The sequence below is a fragment of the Protobothrops mucrosquamatus genome, unplaced genomic scaffold (genome assembly GCF_001527695.2).
Source record: "Protobothrops mucrosquamatus isolate PMUCROS unplaced genomic scaffold, P.Mucros_1.0 scaffold1933, whole genome shotgun sequence".
Lineage (NCBI taxonomy): Eukaryota > Metazoa > Chordata > Lepidosauria > Squamata > Viperidae > Protobothrops > Protobothrops mucrosquamatus.
In genome coordinates, this window is record NW_015388054.1 from 267,581 (window position 1) to 288,490 (window position 20,910).

Below are 20,910 nucleotides of genomic sequence, written 5' to 3' on the forward strand. Positions count from 1 at the left end.
CCCTTCGACATTTTAACAAAGCAAGAAAGGATAATGATTGGGGACAAAATGCAGTGTATAATATGATTGAAATTTGCTTAAACCCTGACAATGAAACGATTGGAGGTGAGGTATTTGAACATCTGGATGGTGACACAGAGTAAGTGATGATGACTCCTACTACTTTAAGATGGTATCCAGTTCAATGAATGCAGTCAATTGTGTTTGGAGGAACCCCTCCAATTTGTTTTTGGGTGCAAACAACATAGGATGAAGCAGTAAATTTGTGTCAATTCATCCTGTGGATTATTAGATGAGAGTGTTAAGAAACAGTGCTAAAAAAAACCCTTGTTTGGTGGTTTACATTTTCACATGGTGATTTCTATTTCAGCCTGACCTTACACTGAAGACATCTAAAAAGCTTCAAAGCTTATCTAGCTAATTCAATAAAATGGGGAAACAACTTCTCTAACTGTACAGTTGTTTACTTCTTTTGTCAACATTTTTTTCCTTTTCCACCCTCAACAAGAAAGACTGAGATCCATCTTCAGACATTCAGAGAACAAAAAGAAAGAGGCATGTCATAGGCTTGCCCTTTTTTACAGAATGGATTTGCCTTATAAATGGATTCATAGCTGATGAAGCATTGACATTAATATCATAAAACCAAATTCTACTTCCAAAACCAATTTTCAGTAAGCCTTCAAAAGAGGGCTTAAGCCAAGGGACCGATACAATATGAGCACTATGGTGCATTGAAGAGACACCACTTCTCTCTGTGCATTAAACTGAAAAGTGCTCTTAAATACTTTTTGCATTTCTATCTTGAATACATGCAAGAATGTCTCTTTTCCACCTACTGCTAATGCATTCTAAAATAAAGCCTTAATGTTTTTTTCTTATATCTAGCAGTTCTACAGAAAAGCAAGAATCAGTCCAGCTGGCTGTGAGAACAGCAGAAAAACTCCTAAAAGAATTGAAGCCTCAGACTGCTCAAGGTCATGTTCAGCTTGGCATCATGGAAAATTACTGTTTAATGGCAACTAAACAAAAATCAAACGTTGAGCGAGCACTGCATGCCTTTACAGAAATTGTTACTAATGAGGTAAGATGTTAAAAACATTTGTTCAGTTGAACATCTAGAGCAGTGGTGGTGAACCTATGGCACGCGTGCTAGAGGCGGCATTCAGAGCCCTCTCTGTGGGCACACGCACCGTCACCCCAGCACCCCCCCTGCCCCCCCTCACCAGCAGACCCTCGGAGTGTTGCCCCCGGGCGTGGCCCGCATGAAGCACCGCAGCCAAGGATATGGCAGCCGGGACAAGACTCTGCCCTTGCACCCTGTCGCGCACAGATGATGCTGTGGGGCGTGGGCAGAGGACATGGCCACCATGGTGCTGCAGGGCTGCCTGGGCGATCTGCAGTGGGCTGTGGAGGTGGTAGGTGGCCCTGCGGGCGGGGGGAGTGCAGGGGCGGAGCGGGCGAGGCGGGATGGTTTTTGGGCACTTGGTGTCTAAAAGGTTCACCATCACTGATCTAAAGTTTAATACAGAAACATGCTCTTTGTGTTAGGATGTGGATAGAGGGAGTCTAAGAAAATGGGATACAAATCATCCTTGGGTGATGTGGCTACAAGCGTTAGATTCTGGTTTCTAGTGAAATATAGTTATTGATAACCATGTTCCTGTCTTTTGCTAGCCTGGCTTAGAGCATACATGGGAACCAATGGAAGAAAAATATACTGACTGTGTGAAGTTCATCAACTAGCTTGAGAAAAAACCCAATGATTTTCTAAAATGATTTGCTTGGTGAAACACCAGACTTGTTAGTTTGGAGTCGTATGGAAAATGATATTTTGGTTGTGTTTCTTATGTGAACCAACAGATTGTGCACACAAGAGAGCTACCTTCTGGAATATAGCAGTGTTTCTCAACCTTAACAATTTTAAGATGTATGGACCTTCAACTCCCAGAATTCCCCAGCCAGCTATGCTGGCTGGGGGATTCTGGGAGTTAAAGTCCATACATCTTAAAGTTGCCAAGGTTGAGAAACAGTGCACTATAGGAATCTGTTTTCCTGCATCTGTTTAGCAGAAAAATGTTTATGGCTCTTGAGAGCACTGCACATTAGTCTTTAGATTGGGACTGAATGTGCATCACAATATATACTGCTGGCAAAAGTTTATTTTTCTGTAGCATTCTCGGTTTATCTTCTCTGTTCCATGTATTGTTGCAGAAGGATCATGTCCCGGCACTTTTGGGAATGGCTACAGCGTACATGATTTTAAAGCAAACCCCAAGAGCCAGAAACCAGTTGAAGAGAATTTCAAAAATGAACTGGAATCCCATTGATGCCGAAGAGTTTGAAAAAAGTTGGCTTTTGCTTGCAGATATTTACATTCAGTCTTCCAAATATGACATGGCGAGCGAATTACTAAAGCGGTGCCTTCGTCACAACAGGGTAATTAATAAACTAGAAACCATTTTAAAACTATTAATTGGTTAATCTATCCCTTGAGATTTGTAAGGAGCACTTAAGAGGAAGAGGCTAATCGCTACAGTTATAGCTCATCATAGGTTTCCTTGCAGTCCTTGGCTGTGTTCTGTCCCAGCCTATGTGAGTCCTTGTTAACTCACAAGGACAAACCCCTCTTTTAACAAATAGGCTGGAAATGCAGGAAAAACAAACTCCTTTTATTAATTATGTGTTGTTCGTCCATCGATTTCGATGAAGACCTTGACATCTTATGGATTATGGGCCATCAGTGGTGTGTCCGTAGATGGCTGATAAGACCGATGTTAGCACGGAATGTTCTGCCACATACTGAACAGAGAAAAGTGGACACTATTGCTTCAGCATTTGCAGCTCTGGCTTTATGGAGTGCTCGCTTCTCTTGTGCCAAGATTGTCCTTCTGTGTTCATATGTCTGGCAACCAGGGTACGCCATGTTGGTCAATCATGCGCCAAAGATTCCCAAGAGATGGTGTCGATATCCAGGGACTTGAGAGATGCTTTCACCGTGTCTTTGTATCGCTTCTTTTGTCCCCCGTGCGATCGCTTTCCTTGAGACAGCTCACCATAGAAGAGCTGTTTAGGGATGCGATGGTCTGTCATCCTTACAACGTGGCCTGCCCAGCGCATCTGGGCTTTCATCAACAGAGTGTAAACTGATGATAGGCCTGCTCTGGAGAGGACATCTGTATCTGGTATCTTATCCTGCCACCGGATCCTCAGAATTCTGCGAAGGCAAGTCATGTGGAAATAATTCAGTTGCCTGACGTGCCTCCTGTACACTGTCCAGACCTGCAAAATGTCCCAAAAGCAAAGGCAAACAAAACACGATGCAAATGGAGAATTGTCCAAAGGCAAATAGAACACGATTCAAACGGAGAATTGTCCAAAGGCAAACAGAGCACGATTCAAACAGAGAATTGTTCACAGGCAAGACAAACAGAACATGATTCCATGAAACTTGAGTCCTTTTCAAATAGTTGCCTTCAGCAACCAGCACCGCCCACACCTTCCCTTTTTATTATGCAGCCCCAAGGTGTGGCTTTTTAATGCCTTCTCCTCCTCCCTTTGTCACCCCATTGTCTCCCTCTGTCCTGCTCTTATTGCCTGTCTGCATTTGCGAGCGTCTATGATGTCTTCCACTGTGAGTCCTCAGAGTCTGACTCAGCTTCCCAGCACAGCTGTGTCTCAGCCTGAGCACAAGTGGAGGGGCCAGGCTGTTCATCAGATTGTAGGTCCTGGAGCTCATCAGAGCCTTCCTCCGACTCTGATGGCTCTCCAGGCCCCTCCTCCTCCTCCTCCGAATCCCCGGACTCAGCTGCCGGCTCCACTGGCTGGCACGGAATCACAACAGGCTGTTCAAGGAATTCTTCCATGTTATTTCCTTTAGAGGTAGTCCTTGACTTACAACAATTCATTTGGTGACCTTTCAAAGTTATGTCATTGGAAAAAGTGACTTGATAACCATTTTTCACATTTACAACCGTTGCAGCATTCCCATGGTCATGTGATCAGAATCCTGATGCTTAACAACACTCATGATGGTTGCAATGTGCCGAGGTCATGTGACCACCTTTTGTGACCACCTGACAAGCAAAGTCAATGGGATAGCCAGATACGCTTAACAAAAATGTTACTAATTTAACAACTGCAGTGATTCATTTAACAACTGTGGCAAAAGAAAAAAGATCGTGAACTGGGGCAAAACTCACTTACCAAATGTCTCACTTACCAACAGAAATGTTGGGCTCATTTGAGGTCGTGAGTCGAGGACTACCTGTATTAGCAAAAAAGGGGAAAGTTCTGGTTTAGTCTAACATCCACACAATACTTTTTAGAAAAAGCCCCTGAACTAGCTTATTATTTTAATAACAGGATTCTAACTTTAGAAATAACATTCTTGTTTTGTTTTGTTTTAGTCCTGTTGCAAAGCTTATGAATATATGGGATACATTATGGAAAAAGAGCAAGCTTACAGAGATGCAGCTATAAACTATGAGATGGCCTGGAAATATGGGAACCAAACCAATCCAGCCATTGGTAGGTCTGTTCTTGGCATCTGCTTTTTGTGGTCTTCCAATAATTATTACCAGCCAATACAAATCATTTATGAATCTTGCAGAGTTTGGAAAGGGGAAACGTGCACTTATCATCAGGTCAGATTATATGTTCTCCTATTCTTTACCAGATCATTTTTCACCTGCTCTGATTGATATGCAGGTTCTGAGGTTTTGCTTGATTAAAAAATACAGGAAACTGAAAGTTGCCTCCAAGATTTACGTTTTTATTCAGCTGAACAAAGACGGGCTTCTCTAAAAGAGAGAAAAAGGCCCAAATATCAGAAAAGCCTTATTTTTATACCTACTTTGATTACATAAGCAATTCACCCAGCAAAGCTGACACACATAAGATAAAGACTTCGCCCTTTAAGGCTGGCACACAGTAAGTAAGAAGGAAGAAAGCAGAAGTAGCTAGAAATGTTCCCTTTGGGGTGTTCCCCTGAGACACCATATGTTCCTTTTTGGGTGGCTTGGGTGTTTTCCTAAGACACAATATGTTAGGTGGGTTAGGATACTGGGTGTTTCCTTTGCTGTCCTGTTATGACCTTGCATTCATGCTTCTGCAAGTGGTCAGAGATAGCGGGGCCATCTGCACGTATTCACAATTGCTACTGTCCCCTAAGTCCGGGTCAACATGATACTAGCATTAGAATATTAGGGAATTGGTATTAGAACACCCATTGTAAATTGTGGTCTCAGCCTACTGAAAGCAAAATATTGAAAAGAGGGATAACCACTGCCAGTGCTTCAATAAAATGTGCATGATTTGTTCTTTAAAAATTTCTATTTTAGCCTTGATGTCAAGATCTGTGTTCAGTTTAGTACTTTTAATTGGAAAATATATTCTTTCAAATAGTAGAAATCTATTTGAATGTATCTAAAATTAGACAAATGTATTAACAACCCCACAGCTGTCATCCAACTAGATGTTACATATGTTTGCTTGGCAATTTACTTTTGAGCAGGTATATAAGGCACTGTGCTGCAAGCTAACAAATTGTGGTTGATTTTATCAAGAAGCAGTCCTCTGTTAAATTAGCATAACAGAACAAAAAAAATAGCAATTCAGAAAACATAAAAGGCCATTCCTTCTTTTTATAAGTATGATGCATGTATTTATTGCAGTGTAAATCATATTGAAATAACATTAGGTAATAGAAAAATTGCTAGTTTTTTTCTAAAATTGGTACCTGTCTCTTTTAAAAATATTTGGAAAGCCAGTAATGCAATTAATGGAGACTACATGTTTTCATCCTGGAATAGCATATTTTTCAGAAGAGTTTTTTGTGCATGCGTGCATACACACATTTATAGCAGGCATTCATAAACAGGCATCATGTATCCAGATGGAAAAAGTACATATTTGGATACATCACCATTTGGATTTCTGGAGAAGACCCCTCCATTTTTCAAATTGATGAGGTGAAGTACTATGTATGACAGCTGATTTTGTGCTATTGGAGATTGTTGGCAGCAGAGAGCAGTGTGGTTCTAAGAACTGTCAGGTTGGCTAAGGTAGAATTTAGTTGAAAGGAAATTACTTAATTTCCTTGTGGACAGAAACAAACTTGCTTTCAAGGAAATCAAGCTATCCTCTCATTTATCCCTTCCAAAGTTCTTAAATTTTGAGAGGAGAAAAATGCTACCAGCTTCAACATTTGTAGAATTTGGCGGGGTTCAGCTCCCTCCCCTTTTGTTTACTCTAGTCCTCTCTGATATTTGTACGACCTGAAAAGGAGTAAATTCACTTGCATTTGGGAGATGAGTGTAGGTTTCTGTATTCAATTCTTAAATCCACAAGCCCTTTTCCTCTGCTTGGCCTTGGAGCTCAAATCCATGTTGTTACAACGCATTCTTCATTCCATGAAGCCACTGAGGAATGCTGTATACCTAGTACTGAAATGTAATCGATTCCAGGGTGAACTCCGTAAAAAGAATGTACACTGAGATTGTCCCAGCCCAAGCTCCATAACAAGCTGGCTTGTTATCACTTACAATATAGCTCAGCACTTTCTAAGCTGAACAAAGTTAATATAAATACACCTAATTGTGCTAAATCCGAGTTTCCTCAGTTCCATAGGACCCGTTGAGGATAATTTCATGCACGGTATGAGAACTTGGGTGAGGGTTTCTACCTCCCTAGAACCACAGGGGCAACGTCTCTGTGAATAAGGTGGCCCTTCTACAATGCCCCAAGACATGCTTTGATTTCACCAATCATTTCCAAATACAAGGGCCATGCAGATAAATTTTATGTTCATTATCTTTTAAGAGACACTAACCCTACACTTACACATCAGATGGCCATTTTTTTTAACCAAGTCCCACAACTGTGCATTTTTTTAAAATTAGACATGCTGTTTTATTGTCCCATTATTTTTTCCCTTTCCTAACTAATTGCTGTATTAAACTGTTCCTTCTTTTGCTGTATTATTATTATTATTGTTATTGTTATTAAATTTTAAAAGGCTGGTCAAAGACCGTAATAAAGATATTTGATTTGATATTTCATGCAGATGAGGCTGGGAAATTGATTGGGATGTTCTTTTCAAACTATGTACTTACCAGCTGAAAGGAAGGTGTTGTAGTAAGCAACTACGAAATTAACTTTTTCCAGTCAGAAAATGTGAATGAAAGGAGATGTGTGATGGGAAATTAAAGGAGAAACTTCTCTGTGGTTTGTCCCTTCTTTTCCTGTTTTGTTGTTGTAAATGATTTTGAACTTGAGAGATGAGGGTAATTTTGACTGATATGCAAATTATGTATAACAGACCAGCAGCTTATCTTCTCATTTTAAAATCTTCCATTTGTACCATAATTTAAACTGGAGAGACAAACATGCACATATCATCCTAGTTCTTTGTTTTTATTTCCTTAAAAAATTCCAAAGCAAAATCTGTATCATTCTGCTTTTACAGGTTTCAAGCTAGCTTTTAATTATCTGAAAGCCAAGAGACATATTGATGCTATCACTATTTGTCATAAGGTAAGCTCCACTGATTATCTGATAATGAATGGGGAGTTTTTTGCATATTAAGAATCAGAATCAGAATAAAGCAAATATATAACCTTATGGTGGAGTAAATATAGACAATACATTTACATCTCTTTTAAAGTTAACTTGTAGCTTGAAAAGCAGTCTCAGTGCAAGTTTTTTTTTCATTCAACAGGTTTTAGAAGCACATCCAAATTACCCCAAGATAAGAAAAGAAATACTTGATAAAGCACGTGCATCTTTAAGGACTTGAGCATTGATGAAGGCATTTGTGTTGATTTGGAAGATAAAAGGAGCTTTAAAGTCATCTGTAAAATTGAAGATGCTGCACATCCAACTAGCTCCCAGTGAAAAACAGCAGAGACTACTTGTAGATTTATTTTAAAAACATGCTGCTTTAGTATTTAGGGTTCAGTAAAAACAAAAGATCATTGGTGTCTAACTTTCCTCCTGTAGATACTGGCTGTGATCCAAGTAAACTGAGTAAAAGAAATAACAGGCACAGTTGGAAGTTTCTTTTGAAGATTGCTCTGTGGCAGAGAAATCTGTAGAGAGAACTTCCAGCTGTGTCCATTGCGCTTTCTACATTGTAGAGGTGATTTATTTGGAGTGTAATCAATGTTTTGAAACAGGGTCTACTCTGAATCCCCAGGAATACCAAGAAAGGGGAAAAGAAAGTACTATACTGCAATGTTATATTTGTATCTCTCTAGTTTTAACTATTTTGTTTTTGCAAGATATCATTCTTCTTTGCTGGAAACCTTAAGCAATAATCTAATTCTTATTTAAATTTATTTTACTCTAGCAATAAATACCTCATTATTGCATATTGCATAATGTTTGTGTGCAATATTGCATACAAATATGCAACAGTATGAAGAATAGGATATAGAATGAAAGATCTCTGCTCCAGGGTTTTCCTGAGAACTTTTTTCCACGTTAACAGCTGTATTCTTTTCTGTTGTCCATCCACAATATTCAATCGCTGTATCTTTTGCAAGTGGATCAGACTAAGACACGGCTGTCAGACTTGCCGCATCACGTGGCATGTTGCGACATATCGTGACTTTTTTCACATTGTCTGAGTTGGGTGGGTGCGGCCTCCGCATGATGCAACCAGCCTACGGGCCGGCAGTTTGACACCCCTAAACTAAGACTTGAAGCCTTTTCCTAAGATTACCATGGACTTCTTAAACTTAAGGAGATATTTGAACTTCAGTTGTCTACATTAAAGCTCAAATTTAAATCAAGAATTAAAAATCAAATTGTTACCTATATCTCTGGGTATCTTTTTATTATCACTTCTGATAAAGATGCAACTGTCTGTCATACTTGCTCTTAATTGATTCTTTGGGTTATTGTGGCAAAGAGCTATTGGGCGATTTATTTAGAATTTCCAGACAAGACTATTTCTGAGAAACTTTGGTTTTAGTGATCCAATGAACGCCTATACTATCTTGAATTGACTATAATCTAAATGGATGTATGCACCATATAACCACTTTTGTTGTTCTGTCTCAAAAAGATGTTCACATAATCTGCTTTCTTCCAACCACTTGCTAAGTCAGGTGGAGCTAGAGAATTTGTTAAAGGAAAGGGATAGTCCCCTTCATCAGGCATTTTTTCTAGTGTTTTTATTGCTTTTTGTGGAAAATTTGGGTGGGGCAAGATTGCTTTTTTAAAAAAAGTAGTATACATTGCAATGTTTCCTTTTACCACATTTGGGTTTTTTTTAAGACTTACATATTAAAACCAAACAGTTTTTATAGCCAGCACTGTTTAGTTTTCCTGTTGCCCCAACACAGGAGAAGCCAGCTGAGTGCATCTATTAGTTTCCTAGATTTAACATTTCGGATGATAGCTGTAATTTTAAATGTTCTTTCAGAGGAGGTGAGCACTAGTCCTGACATAGTTATTACTTGTCAGTTCTGCCTGTAGTTCTATATAAGGAGGTATGTAGGTGAGGCAACCTGAAGTTGGGAGGGGCAGGGCAAAGCAGAAAATTCCACTGTTACTTCCTTAATGGTTATGATTTAAGCCAATCTTGTATTAATGCAAGAGAAACAGAATTAAAACTATATGCCATGTAAAGCTCTGTACCTATATCTGCATTGTCCAATTCTCAGGCCCTGTGTAAAATATTTTTTATATAATTACCTCCTTGGTATCTAAGAAGTTTGAAACTATCAGTGTTACAGGTTATTATATTATTTTGGAAAAGTAAGTGATTGTTTACTGTATATTATATAAAAACATATTCTCAAATCTATTTTTACTTATTATAGCAGTGTGGGTTCTGCGATTAGGTCCTGCATCTTCCTGGCATCCTTAAATCCAATTTCAATTTTCAAAGACTAATGTTAAGGTTTCATCCTTGTGGTTGAGTGTTGGTTCTTTTTTCTGTGTGTGTCATATCCACATCCTGTTGCTGTACCAATTGTTGCTACAGTCTTTATTTAGTTTTCTGGTTTTGCTTTTTCAAAAACTCTTTTTATGCAAACTATACATAATGGATTTTAGCAGGAAAGGAAGTGAGTTTTTACTTCAAGTTTAAACTCTCTCTCCATTTTTTTTAGAATGTTATCTGTAACCACTACAGGACAAGATTTGTGCCCATAGTCATTTATACACGCTTATTTTAGGCATTTAATTTTGCTTCAGTTGCCAGTGAACTGAAGTCTGGTTATTTACGGCATAGCCAGTTCTGTACAATATTTTGCTCACTACTGTTACAATAGGCATTTTTTATTTTTTTGTGGATTGAAATTTGTAATTGCCAGAAACTTCCTATAGAAGAGTTTAAGGGATATCGCACAATAAAACTACTAAAGAATAATTTGCTAAATAAAAATAGTCTAAGCTTATTCTAGTTATTAGGTGGGATCCTTCTTATTCCCATAGCAAATAATCCAAATACCACTAAAAAGGGGTGGACTGTTTTTAGAAAGAAAAGTAGGGACAATATTCCAGACCTGTACAATGATATTGCTAATAAAACTTTGGTCTTCTGATATTGCACTGGATAAAAGTAACATTGGTTTATAATTCATAAAAGTAGATAGAATGGTTAAATTTCCATGAGGATACCAACATTTCCTGTAGGTTTCACAATGATCTAAATTGCAGCATGGCTGGTTTCTCAGTTCCTCTATAATTCAGCTCCTACCCTTTTCTTCGGCCACCCTAAATGTAAACAGGAAGGAAGAACAGTTTAACAGCTAATAAAGCCAAGGTTAATAATAATAATGATGATGATGATGATGATGATGATGATGATGATAATAATAATAATAATAATAAAGTGTGAAGGGACCTTGGAGGTCATCGAGTCCAACCCCCTGCTCAGGCAGGAAACCCTACACCATTTCGGACAGATAGCTGTCCAGTCTCTTCTTAAAAACTTCCAGTGTTGGAGCATTCACCGCTTCTGGAGGCAGGTTGTTCCATTGGTTAATTGTTCTAACTGTCAGGAAGTTTCTCCTTAGTTCTAGGTTGCTTCTCTCCTTGATTAGTTTCCATCCGTTGCTCCTTGTCCTGCCTTCAGGTGCTTTGGAAAATAGCTTGACTCCCTCTTCTTTGTGGCAGCCCCTGAGATATTGGAACACTGCTATCATGTCCCCCCTTGTCCTTCTCTTCGTTAAACTAGACATACCCAATTCCAGCAACCGTTCCTCATATGTTTTAGCCTCCAGTCCCCTGATCATCTTCGTTGCTCTTCTCTTTACTCTTTCTAGAGTCTCAGCATCTTTTTTACATCGTGGTGACCAAAATTGGATGCAGTATTCCAAGTGTGGCCTTACCAAGGCATTGTAAAGTGGTATTAATACTTCACATGATCTTGATTCTATCCCTCTGTTAATGCAGCCCAGCACTGAGTTGGCTTTTTTGGCAGCTGCAGCACACTGCTGGCTCATATTTAAGTGATTGTCCACTAGGACTCCGAGATCCCTCTCAGTTACTACTATTGAGCAAGGTACCCCCTATACTATACCTATACATTTGGTTTTTCTTGCCTAAATGTAGAACCTTACTTTTTTCATCATTGAATTTCATTTTATTAGATAGCGCCCAGTATTCAAGTCTGTCCTCCTGTATCTTAAGCCTGATTTCTGGAGTGTTGGCTATTCCTGCCAGCTTGGTGTCATCCGCAACTTTGATGAGTTCCCCATCTATCCCCTCGTCCAAATCGTTGATGAAGATGTTGAAGAGCACTGGGCCCAGAACAGAGCCCTGGGGCACCCCAATACACACTTTATCCCACTCATCAGTGTGTCAATTTGCATGAAAATTTATGGAAGATACTGTAGTGCCACTAATTTTGATTCCAATCAAGCTTTTAATATCCTGCCTCTCAGCCACATTTCCACCTGGTAGGTTGGATTCAGATAAGCCATTTTAAGCCATTCTGCCTCCATGAGGGAACAGTGGATCTCTTTCTTCCTTCCTTGATTTTACTCTCTGCCCAGTGAAGTGGAAAGACTCTATTAGAGCTTTTATCAATATTTTAATAGTATTTCATATCCTAAGCCTTCTTTCTAAAACATGGCCTTTGAATTAACTCCCGTGAGGGAGGCAGAGAGGTAAGTGTAGTTATCTTCATGAAAAAGGCCAGTGTTCCATATGGGGTTGCCTAGCAACTCACCTTCTACTCTGTTTTTGGAGTAGGGAGCGGAGTCAGTTTTCCATTTCCTATTGCTTCACTCAGTTTTCATAGAATATTTAAGTTCTTCATACCTCTAGTAGCATAAAACAAGGGACACTCCTTTCCATTTTTTTAATACTTTGGATGCTGGCAATATTTTTTGGGAAAGCTATGGTGCTTTCACTGCTTTGTATTTTCAAGAAAAAAAATCCTTGAAGTGTTCCATTTCATCGTCAAAAAAGAAAAACTAATCAGATTGTTAGCAGCTAATTAAGTGCCACAATATGGACGCTTACTGAATATATACTTTATTCAAATAAGAAACTCGATTTAAAAACATTTCACTAATAAACTGTGATCTGGATGCAAACGAGTAGAAATTAAAAGGAGATAACAAAAAGTAAAGGAAACATAAGGAAAACTAATTCATATCAACACGGTTCACTGTCTCCATACTGTTCTGTTCTTGCAAACATTTAACACATTCATAACTTGCTTTATGGTTGGTTATTTTTCTTTAAAACTTGTCTGTCGCTTCCCTCATTTTGAGAATTTCATCAATTAAACTAAGGAAATTTTCTTGGGTTTTTTCCTTCACATTTCAACATATTACCCAGGTAATCCTCGACTTACAATCTTTCGTTTAGTGATTGTTTGAAGTTACAGTGCACTGAGAAAAAGGCACTTATGACCATTTTTCAGCTTACAAATATTGCCACATCCCCATGGCCACACGATCAAAATTTGGACACTGGCTCACATTTATGATGGTTGCAGTGTTCTGGGGTCATGTGATCACCTTTTGCAAACTTCTGACAAGCAAAGTCAATGGAGAAGCCAGATCATTTTACAACCATGTCACTTACTTAACAACTGCAGGGATTCACTTAACAACTGTGGCAAGAAAGGTTGTAAAATGGGGCGAAACTTACTTAATTGCCTCACTTAGCAACAGAAATTTTGGGCTGAATTGTCGTAAGTCAAGGACTACCCATATTACTTTATTGATTGCTCATTTTTGTATTCAATAAATATTCAGTTCTCATTTGTTCTCAGTCTATCTCTTGTATTACCATATGCATATAATTACCCCATTCCATTGCGTTCAACCTTCAACATTTCACCTAGCATAGACATGCTTCCATATAACAAAAAATTGGGCAGAAACATGCTCTTATACACAGCCATTTGGTTTCTTGCAACAGAAACAGTACCTATTAAGTTTCTATCAGGATTTCCACATATTAAAATTTCTTTATCCATTTTCCTATTTGTAACAAACCTTGCATTAAGGTACATAAGATCCGCTATAGTACTTACACAGGTTTTTGTCAATTGCATATAAATCTAGTTAATATTACTGCAAATCATTTGGCTTTTATTCAGTAAAACTTCACTATGTACAAACATGCATACTCACATTTTAAATCAATTCACCTGTAATGTCATTACAAATTTCCCTTACACAAATACATTGTGTAATAATACTCACTCTGTTGGAAGCTTCTTGTTTGACCCTCTTCACCTGCTTCCAAAATAGATTTTTATTTTTATCAATATCTACATTTTCCTTGCTGTGTCCAATCTTAAATCCCTTGCTGCCTTTGACATTCTTTGCCACTATCTTTTTCTCTATATCCCTATAATAAAATAGATTTGTCCCATTGTTTGCAGCAATCATTCTCTCACATGACTTTTTCACCTCTGAGTTTTTCACTTCATCATTCCAAGAACTTTTTTCATAATTAGTGTGACTCCCTCCATGTCTGTCATTGTTCTTTCATCAAGCAGCTTCCATAGCCTCTGAGAAGTTAACCCAAGCAAATAGAAACCTAAGAGCTCTGAATAATATTACTAATTTAAAAGAAATTCAAGCTTATACGAATTCCAGCAAGTATTTTACTTTCAAACGATAAAGCAATATATAAGCAATCTAAAGTTGTAAATCCTGTACATTTTGGTACACTTTGAGCATACTGGTTTGTGGGCTTTTATTTTGGTGAAAGCTGGACAATCTGCTTCTGTTCATTGTTTTGATAACAGTATTACTTTTATCAGTATGAGAAATAACGTTCACATTTATAACTAATGCCACCCCAATTAAACTGTTGAATTTAATTACTGTCTGGAATTCAAGTGAATGGATTTCAGAGTTCTTAAGAAACATAAAGACATTTTAGAATGATAAATCTGTACACATATATTGTATACCAAAGAAAGACTCCTTATAAGGCAAGGAACTGACACTGCAGTAAAATAATTTATTCAAGAACCAAGGAATGGGACATTAGTACCATGGAAATTTATACTAATAAATTTTTGTAGCTCAGGGTTGAAATGAGGATCCTTGATGCTCTCTGAGCTTGGTAGTCTAGCACTGATGATGTTACCTAGTCTGGGTAATGAAACATCTGCAAGAAGCTTAGAGAGCACCATGGAATCCTTAAATTTATACTGATATTATTGTTATTTTTCAGTGTTTTGATTTTCAGTATTTACAATACACTAAGGAAATCACAGACACTATAGTCACAATCCAGCTAGTAATAGCTAAAGCTTCAAACCTGTTCACATCATTAAGAGTATGTAACATGAAACTAGTAAGAATTTATCCTGGGCAAATATGTGTTTTACATTCTTTTGAATGTAAATTAAATTAATATTCTAATGGCTCAGTCAACTGTCAATTTCAGCAGAAAAATGATAACTAAACAAATGATGAGGTTTAGAAAAAGTATCATAGAATTGGGACTAATAAAAAAAACCATGCTATAAGTTTTTACTAAACTTAGTATTTGGTGTATTGGAAATAATCAGGATACAAAATGGAGAACAGGAAAATCTTGTCCAATCCACTCAAATGAGGAAAATTAAAGAGAATTCCAGCAAATTAAAATCTTCAATAAGCAAATCCAAGAAATGATTGCAAAAGTAAATTAATTTTAATGTGTCTCTTATATCAATAGAACACCTGAAAGAAAAATGCTAGCCAGTGATGCTTAAGATTATTAGTATATATTAAATTTATATGACACCCTACTCCTAGCAACTCTGGGGGGCTAGGTCAGTATAAAGATCTGTAAATCAGGTCAATTAAAGAACTCAGGCACATGTCTAGAACATGTACATCTGGAGTCAAACCCACAAATGTTATAGAGTACTTGACAACCCTTAACCTGTTGGATCATACTTTCAATAATTCCTTACTTAAACAGAAAAACAGAATGATCACAGGTGGGCAAAGGGTGGGAGCAGGAGTGACTTTCAAGCATTGGAAATTATTCTTTCTCCTCCTTGGCTGTCTCAAAGAACTGTCTGCCACTTTTCTGAGGTGAGAGAGAACAAAGAAAATCATGGACAGCAAGGAAAATTGCACCCCTGCTCCCCAATACGGCATGTCCACAAGGTAATGCAGCACTATTTTTATCAGTGCAAGATGAAAGTGCAAGAAAATTAAGTCCTAGCCAAGCTGCCTGTGGACAGCTTGTAACCAGTGGGTTTAAAAGATAAGACAGTCACCAGCATGTTTGATCACTTTCTAGAAGAGAGACTTTTCCCACACACATGATAATGCATGATGCAGGTATACCTATTTTCTGTCTGGCAATAAGGATCAGTAGGACACATAAGGCCGATTTGTCAATTACAATTTGTGCCAAATGTTAACTTCCGTTTAAAGGTGTTTAATTGTTGATTATGTACCATCAAGTCATTTTCGACTTCACAATTGGAGACCACAGTTGGATTTGACTCCACAATTTGGAGACATATGCCCGAGTTCTTTAATTTACCTGATTTTCACATCTTTATACTGACACAATCCCTAAAAGTCGCTAGGAGTAGGTTGGCATATAAATGTAGCATCTAGCAACCCCTTTTTCCTTTTTTATTAAAGAACCCGATCTCCCATTAAGCCTCGACGACACCCCCCGGTATTTTATACCTGACTTTTCCCAAGCCAACAAGCCTTTTTGAAGGCATCTTTAGCAATAGGTTTCACTTTTGAATTGGAGGGACCCTCCCTCGATGGGAATAGAGCAAACTAACCGAAACGGCCAATTGGGCTAATTTCCAAAATCAAACCTGCAGGGGGATCTAGAACTCAGTAGGAGCGAAAGATTGCACCAAACAAGGCCTTTTTTTTTTTTTTTTTTTTGCACGGAGTTTGTGACACTTCGGGACAGGCGGGAAAAAAAAAAAAAACCTAAAGGGTGCACTTGCGATTGGAGAGTATTAAAAACACGCTGCTACAGCAAGCCTCATCTAGTTGGTTCAGAAACGGAGGGCTGCAGCAGGCGGCAAAACATCGCCGGTGCGCGCGCGCTCCCACTTTCTCTTAAGCTCCTCGCTCTCTTCTCTCTCTCNGCAAAGGGTGGGAGCAGGAGTGACTTTCAAGCATTGGAAATTATTCTTTCTCCTCCTTGGCTGTCTCAAAGAACTGTCTGCCACTTTTCTGAGGTGAGAGAGAACAAAGAAAATCATGGACAGCAAGGAAAATTGCACCCCTGCTCCCCAATACGGCATGTCCACAAGGTAATGCAGCACTATTTTTATCAGTGCAAGAAAATTAAGTCCTAGCCAAGCTGCCTGTGGACAGCTTGTAACCAGTGGGTTTAAAAGATAAGACAGTCACCAGCATGTTTGATCACTTTCTAGAAGAGAGACTTTTCCCACACACATGATAATGCATGCAGGTATACCTATTTTCTGTCTGGCAATAAGGATCAGTAGGACACATAAGGCCGATTTGTCAATTACAATTTGTGCCAAATGTTAACTTCCGTTTAAAGGTGTTTAATTTTTGATTATGTACCATCAAGTCATTTTCGACTTCACAATTGGAGACCACAGTTGGATTTGACTCCACAATTTGGAGACATATGCCCGAGTTCTTTAATTTACCTGATTTTCACATCTTTATACTGACACAGTCCCTAAAGTTGCTAGGAGTATGGCATATAAATGTAGCATCTAGCAACCCCTTTTTCCTTTTTTATTAAAGAACCCGATCTCCCATTAAGCATCGACGACACCCCCCGGTATTTTATACCTGACTTTTCCCAAGCCAACAAGCCTTTTTGAAGGCATCTTTAGCAATAGGTTTCACTTTTGAATTGGAGGGACCCTACCTCGATGGGAATAGAGCAAACTAACCGAAACGGCCAATTGGGCTAATTTCCAAAATCAAACCTGCAGGGGGATCTAGAACTCAGTAGGAGCGAAAGATTGCACCAAACAAGGCCTTTTTTTTTTTTTTTTTTTTGCACGGAGTTTGTGACACTTCGGGACAGGCGGGAAAAAAAAACAAAACCTAAAGGGTGCACTTGCGATTGGAGAGTATTAAAAACACGCTGCTACAGCAAGCCTCATCTAGTTGGTTCAGAAACGGAGGGCTGCAGCAGGCGGCAAAACATCGCCGGTGCGCGCGCGCTCCCACTTTCTCTTAAGCTCCTCGCTCTCTTCTCTCTCTCTCCCCCCCCCCAGCCGCCACTCCCGTGGCACGTGGCCTTCTTGCCTTCCGTTAAAAGAACGGAAGGAGGAGCTCTCGCCTCACCTGAGCTTCCAGAGAAACCCAGCCGAGCGCAATCGCGTTCGGCTTGGGCGCTCACCTGGGCGCCGCGGGCGACGCATTGTTAGCCAATCACAATTTCCCTTGACCGCCGATCTCGCGCGGGAGGCGGGGAAACGAAAAGAGGGGAAAGAAAAAAAAAGAAAAAAAAAAAGAGCCGCACAGCTAGCCGCGAGCGCCCAAGGTTGCTTTCCTCTCCCGCTGGCTGGTCGAGGCCACAGGTAGGCGAGGGATCCGAACCGGGGAAAGAAGGTAGGGCTCTGCAGGGTCTGTCTTCGGAAGCACGGCTTATTCCCCCCCCCCCTCTCTCTCTCTCTCTCTCGCCCGCTTCCCGCAACGCTCCCGAAGGCAAAAAGCCTTGCGTGGTTTGCGTCGGCGGCGCCTCTATTGAGAAGGAGGACCGGAGGGAGAACAAGCGGGCGCCCCATCCTCGCAAGACTTCCCCCCCCCCCCCGCTTTACATCTAGCGATTAATATTTGATAGCGGTACTGCATTATATGCAAGGCTTCGAGGGACGGGAGTTTGGATGGGCGTCGTGCCTTGACGCTGGTCTATCCTGTCAGAATGACCTCTTCATGCCACCCAAACTATTTTTAAAAAGTGCGAAAAGTGTCTTCGGTTAGTTCGGGCTATTGCTAAATGGTAGCCCTGGGCTGTGAGATAAAATGTTGTGGGTATAGCTGTTTCCTAAGGAACAATTCGGGCACTGTCTGTCAAAACCCCATCATAGAACTGTATAGATTTTAGAATGATAAAAGAAACGGGGGGGTACAGAAGGATGGGGGGGGATCTTTAACATGAAAAAACCCCGTGTGGTCCTGGAGCTGCCCTGCAAGTTTGGGTTTTGAGTTAAGGCAAATTAAAAGTTGCCAGGGGCAGATCTAATCTGCATTTTATTTCCAGGAACTGCTTCCGGTAGTGATGTAGAAGGTTGTAATTTTCCAACAGAAGATGTTGACTTAAAAGAGAGGAGTAGCGTGAGATTGTAGTGGGATCACTGTGACTTAGTAGAACCCTTAAGTCTGAGGTGCAATTGCTAGATTTAGTTTGCAAGAACATTTTAAGAAGATGTGGGATGTAATCTGAAGCAGGCTTGAGCTATTATGGGCATGGGATGTGATAAAGAAAACTTTTGATGCTAGCATTAAACTATTATAAATATTTCCTTTTGTTGCCTAACTAAAACTATCTTTCTGACATAACATGGTAATGCTTACTCAGAAGAAACTATTTAATTTCATAAATCACAGAAAAGTAAGTCTCCCTTGTATATGATCAGTAAATATATTGAGGTTTTGATAATTGTTAGGAGTTATTAGATGCAGAGAACAGTATGTATATGTGTTATGCTATTTATACTTCTGTCAGAAATCAGGAAGTACATAAGTAACACAATTTTTGGTACCATACATAGTCTGTAAATGCAGTTTTGCTATTAAAGAAAAATTCTGATAGGAACTGCTACATATCTAGTAGCATTGGAAAACCATTTCTAGTGTACTTGTCAGTCCATAATTAACCTGAATGGATCCAGATCCCAAACCATATAGTTTGAAATATTTTGCCATGCGTATGGATCCTAATCTGACAATTTTAAATCCTAAATAATATATCATTAGTTATTAAAACCATTCTAATTAGGTTATTGTTGCTTTCATTAAATTGAATGTCAGAGAACTCGGCCACTTCCGTCCCTGTTTGGTCCATGGTGGCGGTGGCGGTGGGGCAGCAACTCTCCACTGTCCTTCATATGGCCTTTTGGAAGATTAATTGTTTACCCTGTGTTAGAGCAACACTCAGAATTCATAAATCTGTTTGGTCACTAAGAGTTACATGATGGCATATAATTATCAGTATTCTATAACCTATATTACCATGTAGATAGGTTTGATGCTCTATTTTTCTTTCTTTTCTTTCTTTTTGTGCTAACTGGAGAATGCTATGCCAGGCTTAACAAGATAACTCACTGATTCTCTGGCCATCTGTTGAACTCAAACAATAAATGATGTTTTTGTTTCCAAATGTAAATGAAGGCTTTTCTTGGAAAAGCAGTTTTAAGCTATACTTCATGTAATTCTTATAGCTGAAAATGCTCACTTCTCTTTCCCAAATTTAACCAGAAGTGTGATTGGAGAAAGTTTTTCTAAATTTTTAGAATAGCTCTACTTATTGCATGATACAAATTATATCAATATGAGGTAATACAACAGCTTTGGATTGAGAGAACTATGAATGTTTCATAGCCAACATATAGGATCTCTGCATGTAAATTTTTACTGTGTTTGCCAACGCTGCTTGCTCAGCCATTTATATGGGCTTGCCACCTGCCTTGACAACTATGTTTACTATTTATACAAATGAGATTGACATTAGAATTCATAGTAATTTATCCCCCATTTTTGGCTTATTTACAAACAATAGGATATCTATATCCTACATTGAAATAAATATAAAAATGCTTTCTTCCAAAACATCCAGAGTTTGAAATAATTTGGTATTTCTGCTCATTGCATTAAGAATTTTTGTTAATTTGTATCCTGAGGATTGGTATTGTAATACTATTCCAGCAGGCTATAGCATCTGTTGTGCCAGTAGATGGCATCCATTTACATCAAATTAATTTTAAAAAATTAAACATAGCTACTCTTGAAAGATTTCTGTTCTCTCATAAGATCCCGGACATTTTTAATGTAAAGTTTTTAACAAATTGTTCTTCTAATTGTAAATATAATGATATTAGCATGAGATATCATAAGAAATCATGCAGATGTATAGTTATCACTATACAACAAGGTCCTTAAAATATGCAAATAATGAACATCTTCATTCATACAGAACAGATCCTCTTTTCTAAAAAGTTAAATGAGGCTTTCAACAAATTATTGCAATTTTCTGTCCATAGCTCCAGCCAGTCAGTCACACTTCATTCCACAGTGCTATTACATTCTTCCTCCCATCTGACTTTCTATCTAGAAGTCTTTCAGCATTGTGTTTTTATTGTTTTCTTTTGAAGAATTTTTATAATTTGGGCTTTCTTTAAGTCTCTTGTGTCCTCTTTTGTGTGCATAGTAAAGTGCTGTTTGACTAAAAGAGAACCAGCAATTTAAGAATTGTGGTTATTAATATGGTAATATAAAAGTAGAACCTGCAACA

General features: G+C 38.8%; 2 protein-coding genes across 2 annotated transcripts in view; both read left to right on the forward strand.

Annotated features, from left to right (window-relative positions):
• Window positions 1–8,818, forward strand: part of TTC21B (tetratricopeptide repeat domain 21B) — a 44,087-nt gene extending 35,269 nt beyond the window's left edge. The window contains exons 24-29 of the mRNA XM_015823635.1: window positions 1–139; window positions 889–1,084; window positions 2,215–2,439; window positions 4,410–4,530; window positions 7,469–7,536; window positions 7,721–8,818. The exon at window positions 1–139 is cut by the window's left edge and continues 22 nt beyond it. Coding sequence (XP_015679121.1) covers window positions 1–139; window positions 889–1,084; window positions 2,215–2,439; window positions 4,410–4,530; window positions 7,469–7,536; window positions 7,721–7,798 — 827 coding nt within the window. The 3' untranslated portion in view covers window positions 7,799–8,818. The remainder of the gene's footprint in view (window positions 140–888; window positions 1,085–2,214; window positions 2,440–4,409; window positions 4,531–7,468; window positions 7,537–7,720) is intronic.
• Window positions 8,819–17,956: 9,138 nt separating this feature from the next.
• Window positions 17,957–20,910, forward strand: part of GALNT3 (polypeptide N-acetylgalactosaminyltransferase 3) — a 39,331-nt gene continuing 36,377 nt past the window's right edge. Inside the window, exon 1 of the mRNA XM_015823636.1 lies at window positions 17,957–17,977. The gene's annotated coding sequence lies outside the window, so the exon portion shown is untranslated. The remainder of the gene's footprint in view (window positions 17,978–20,910) is intronic.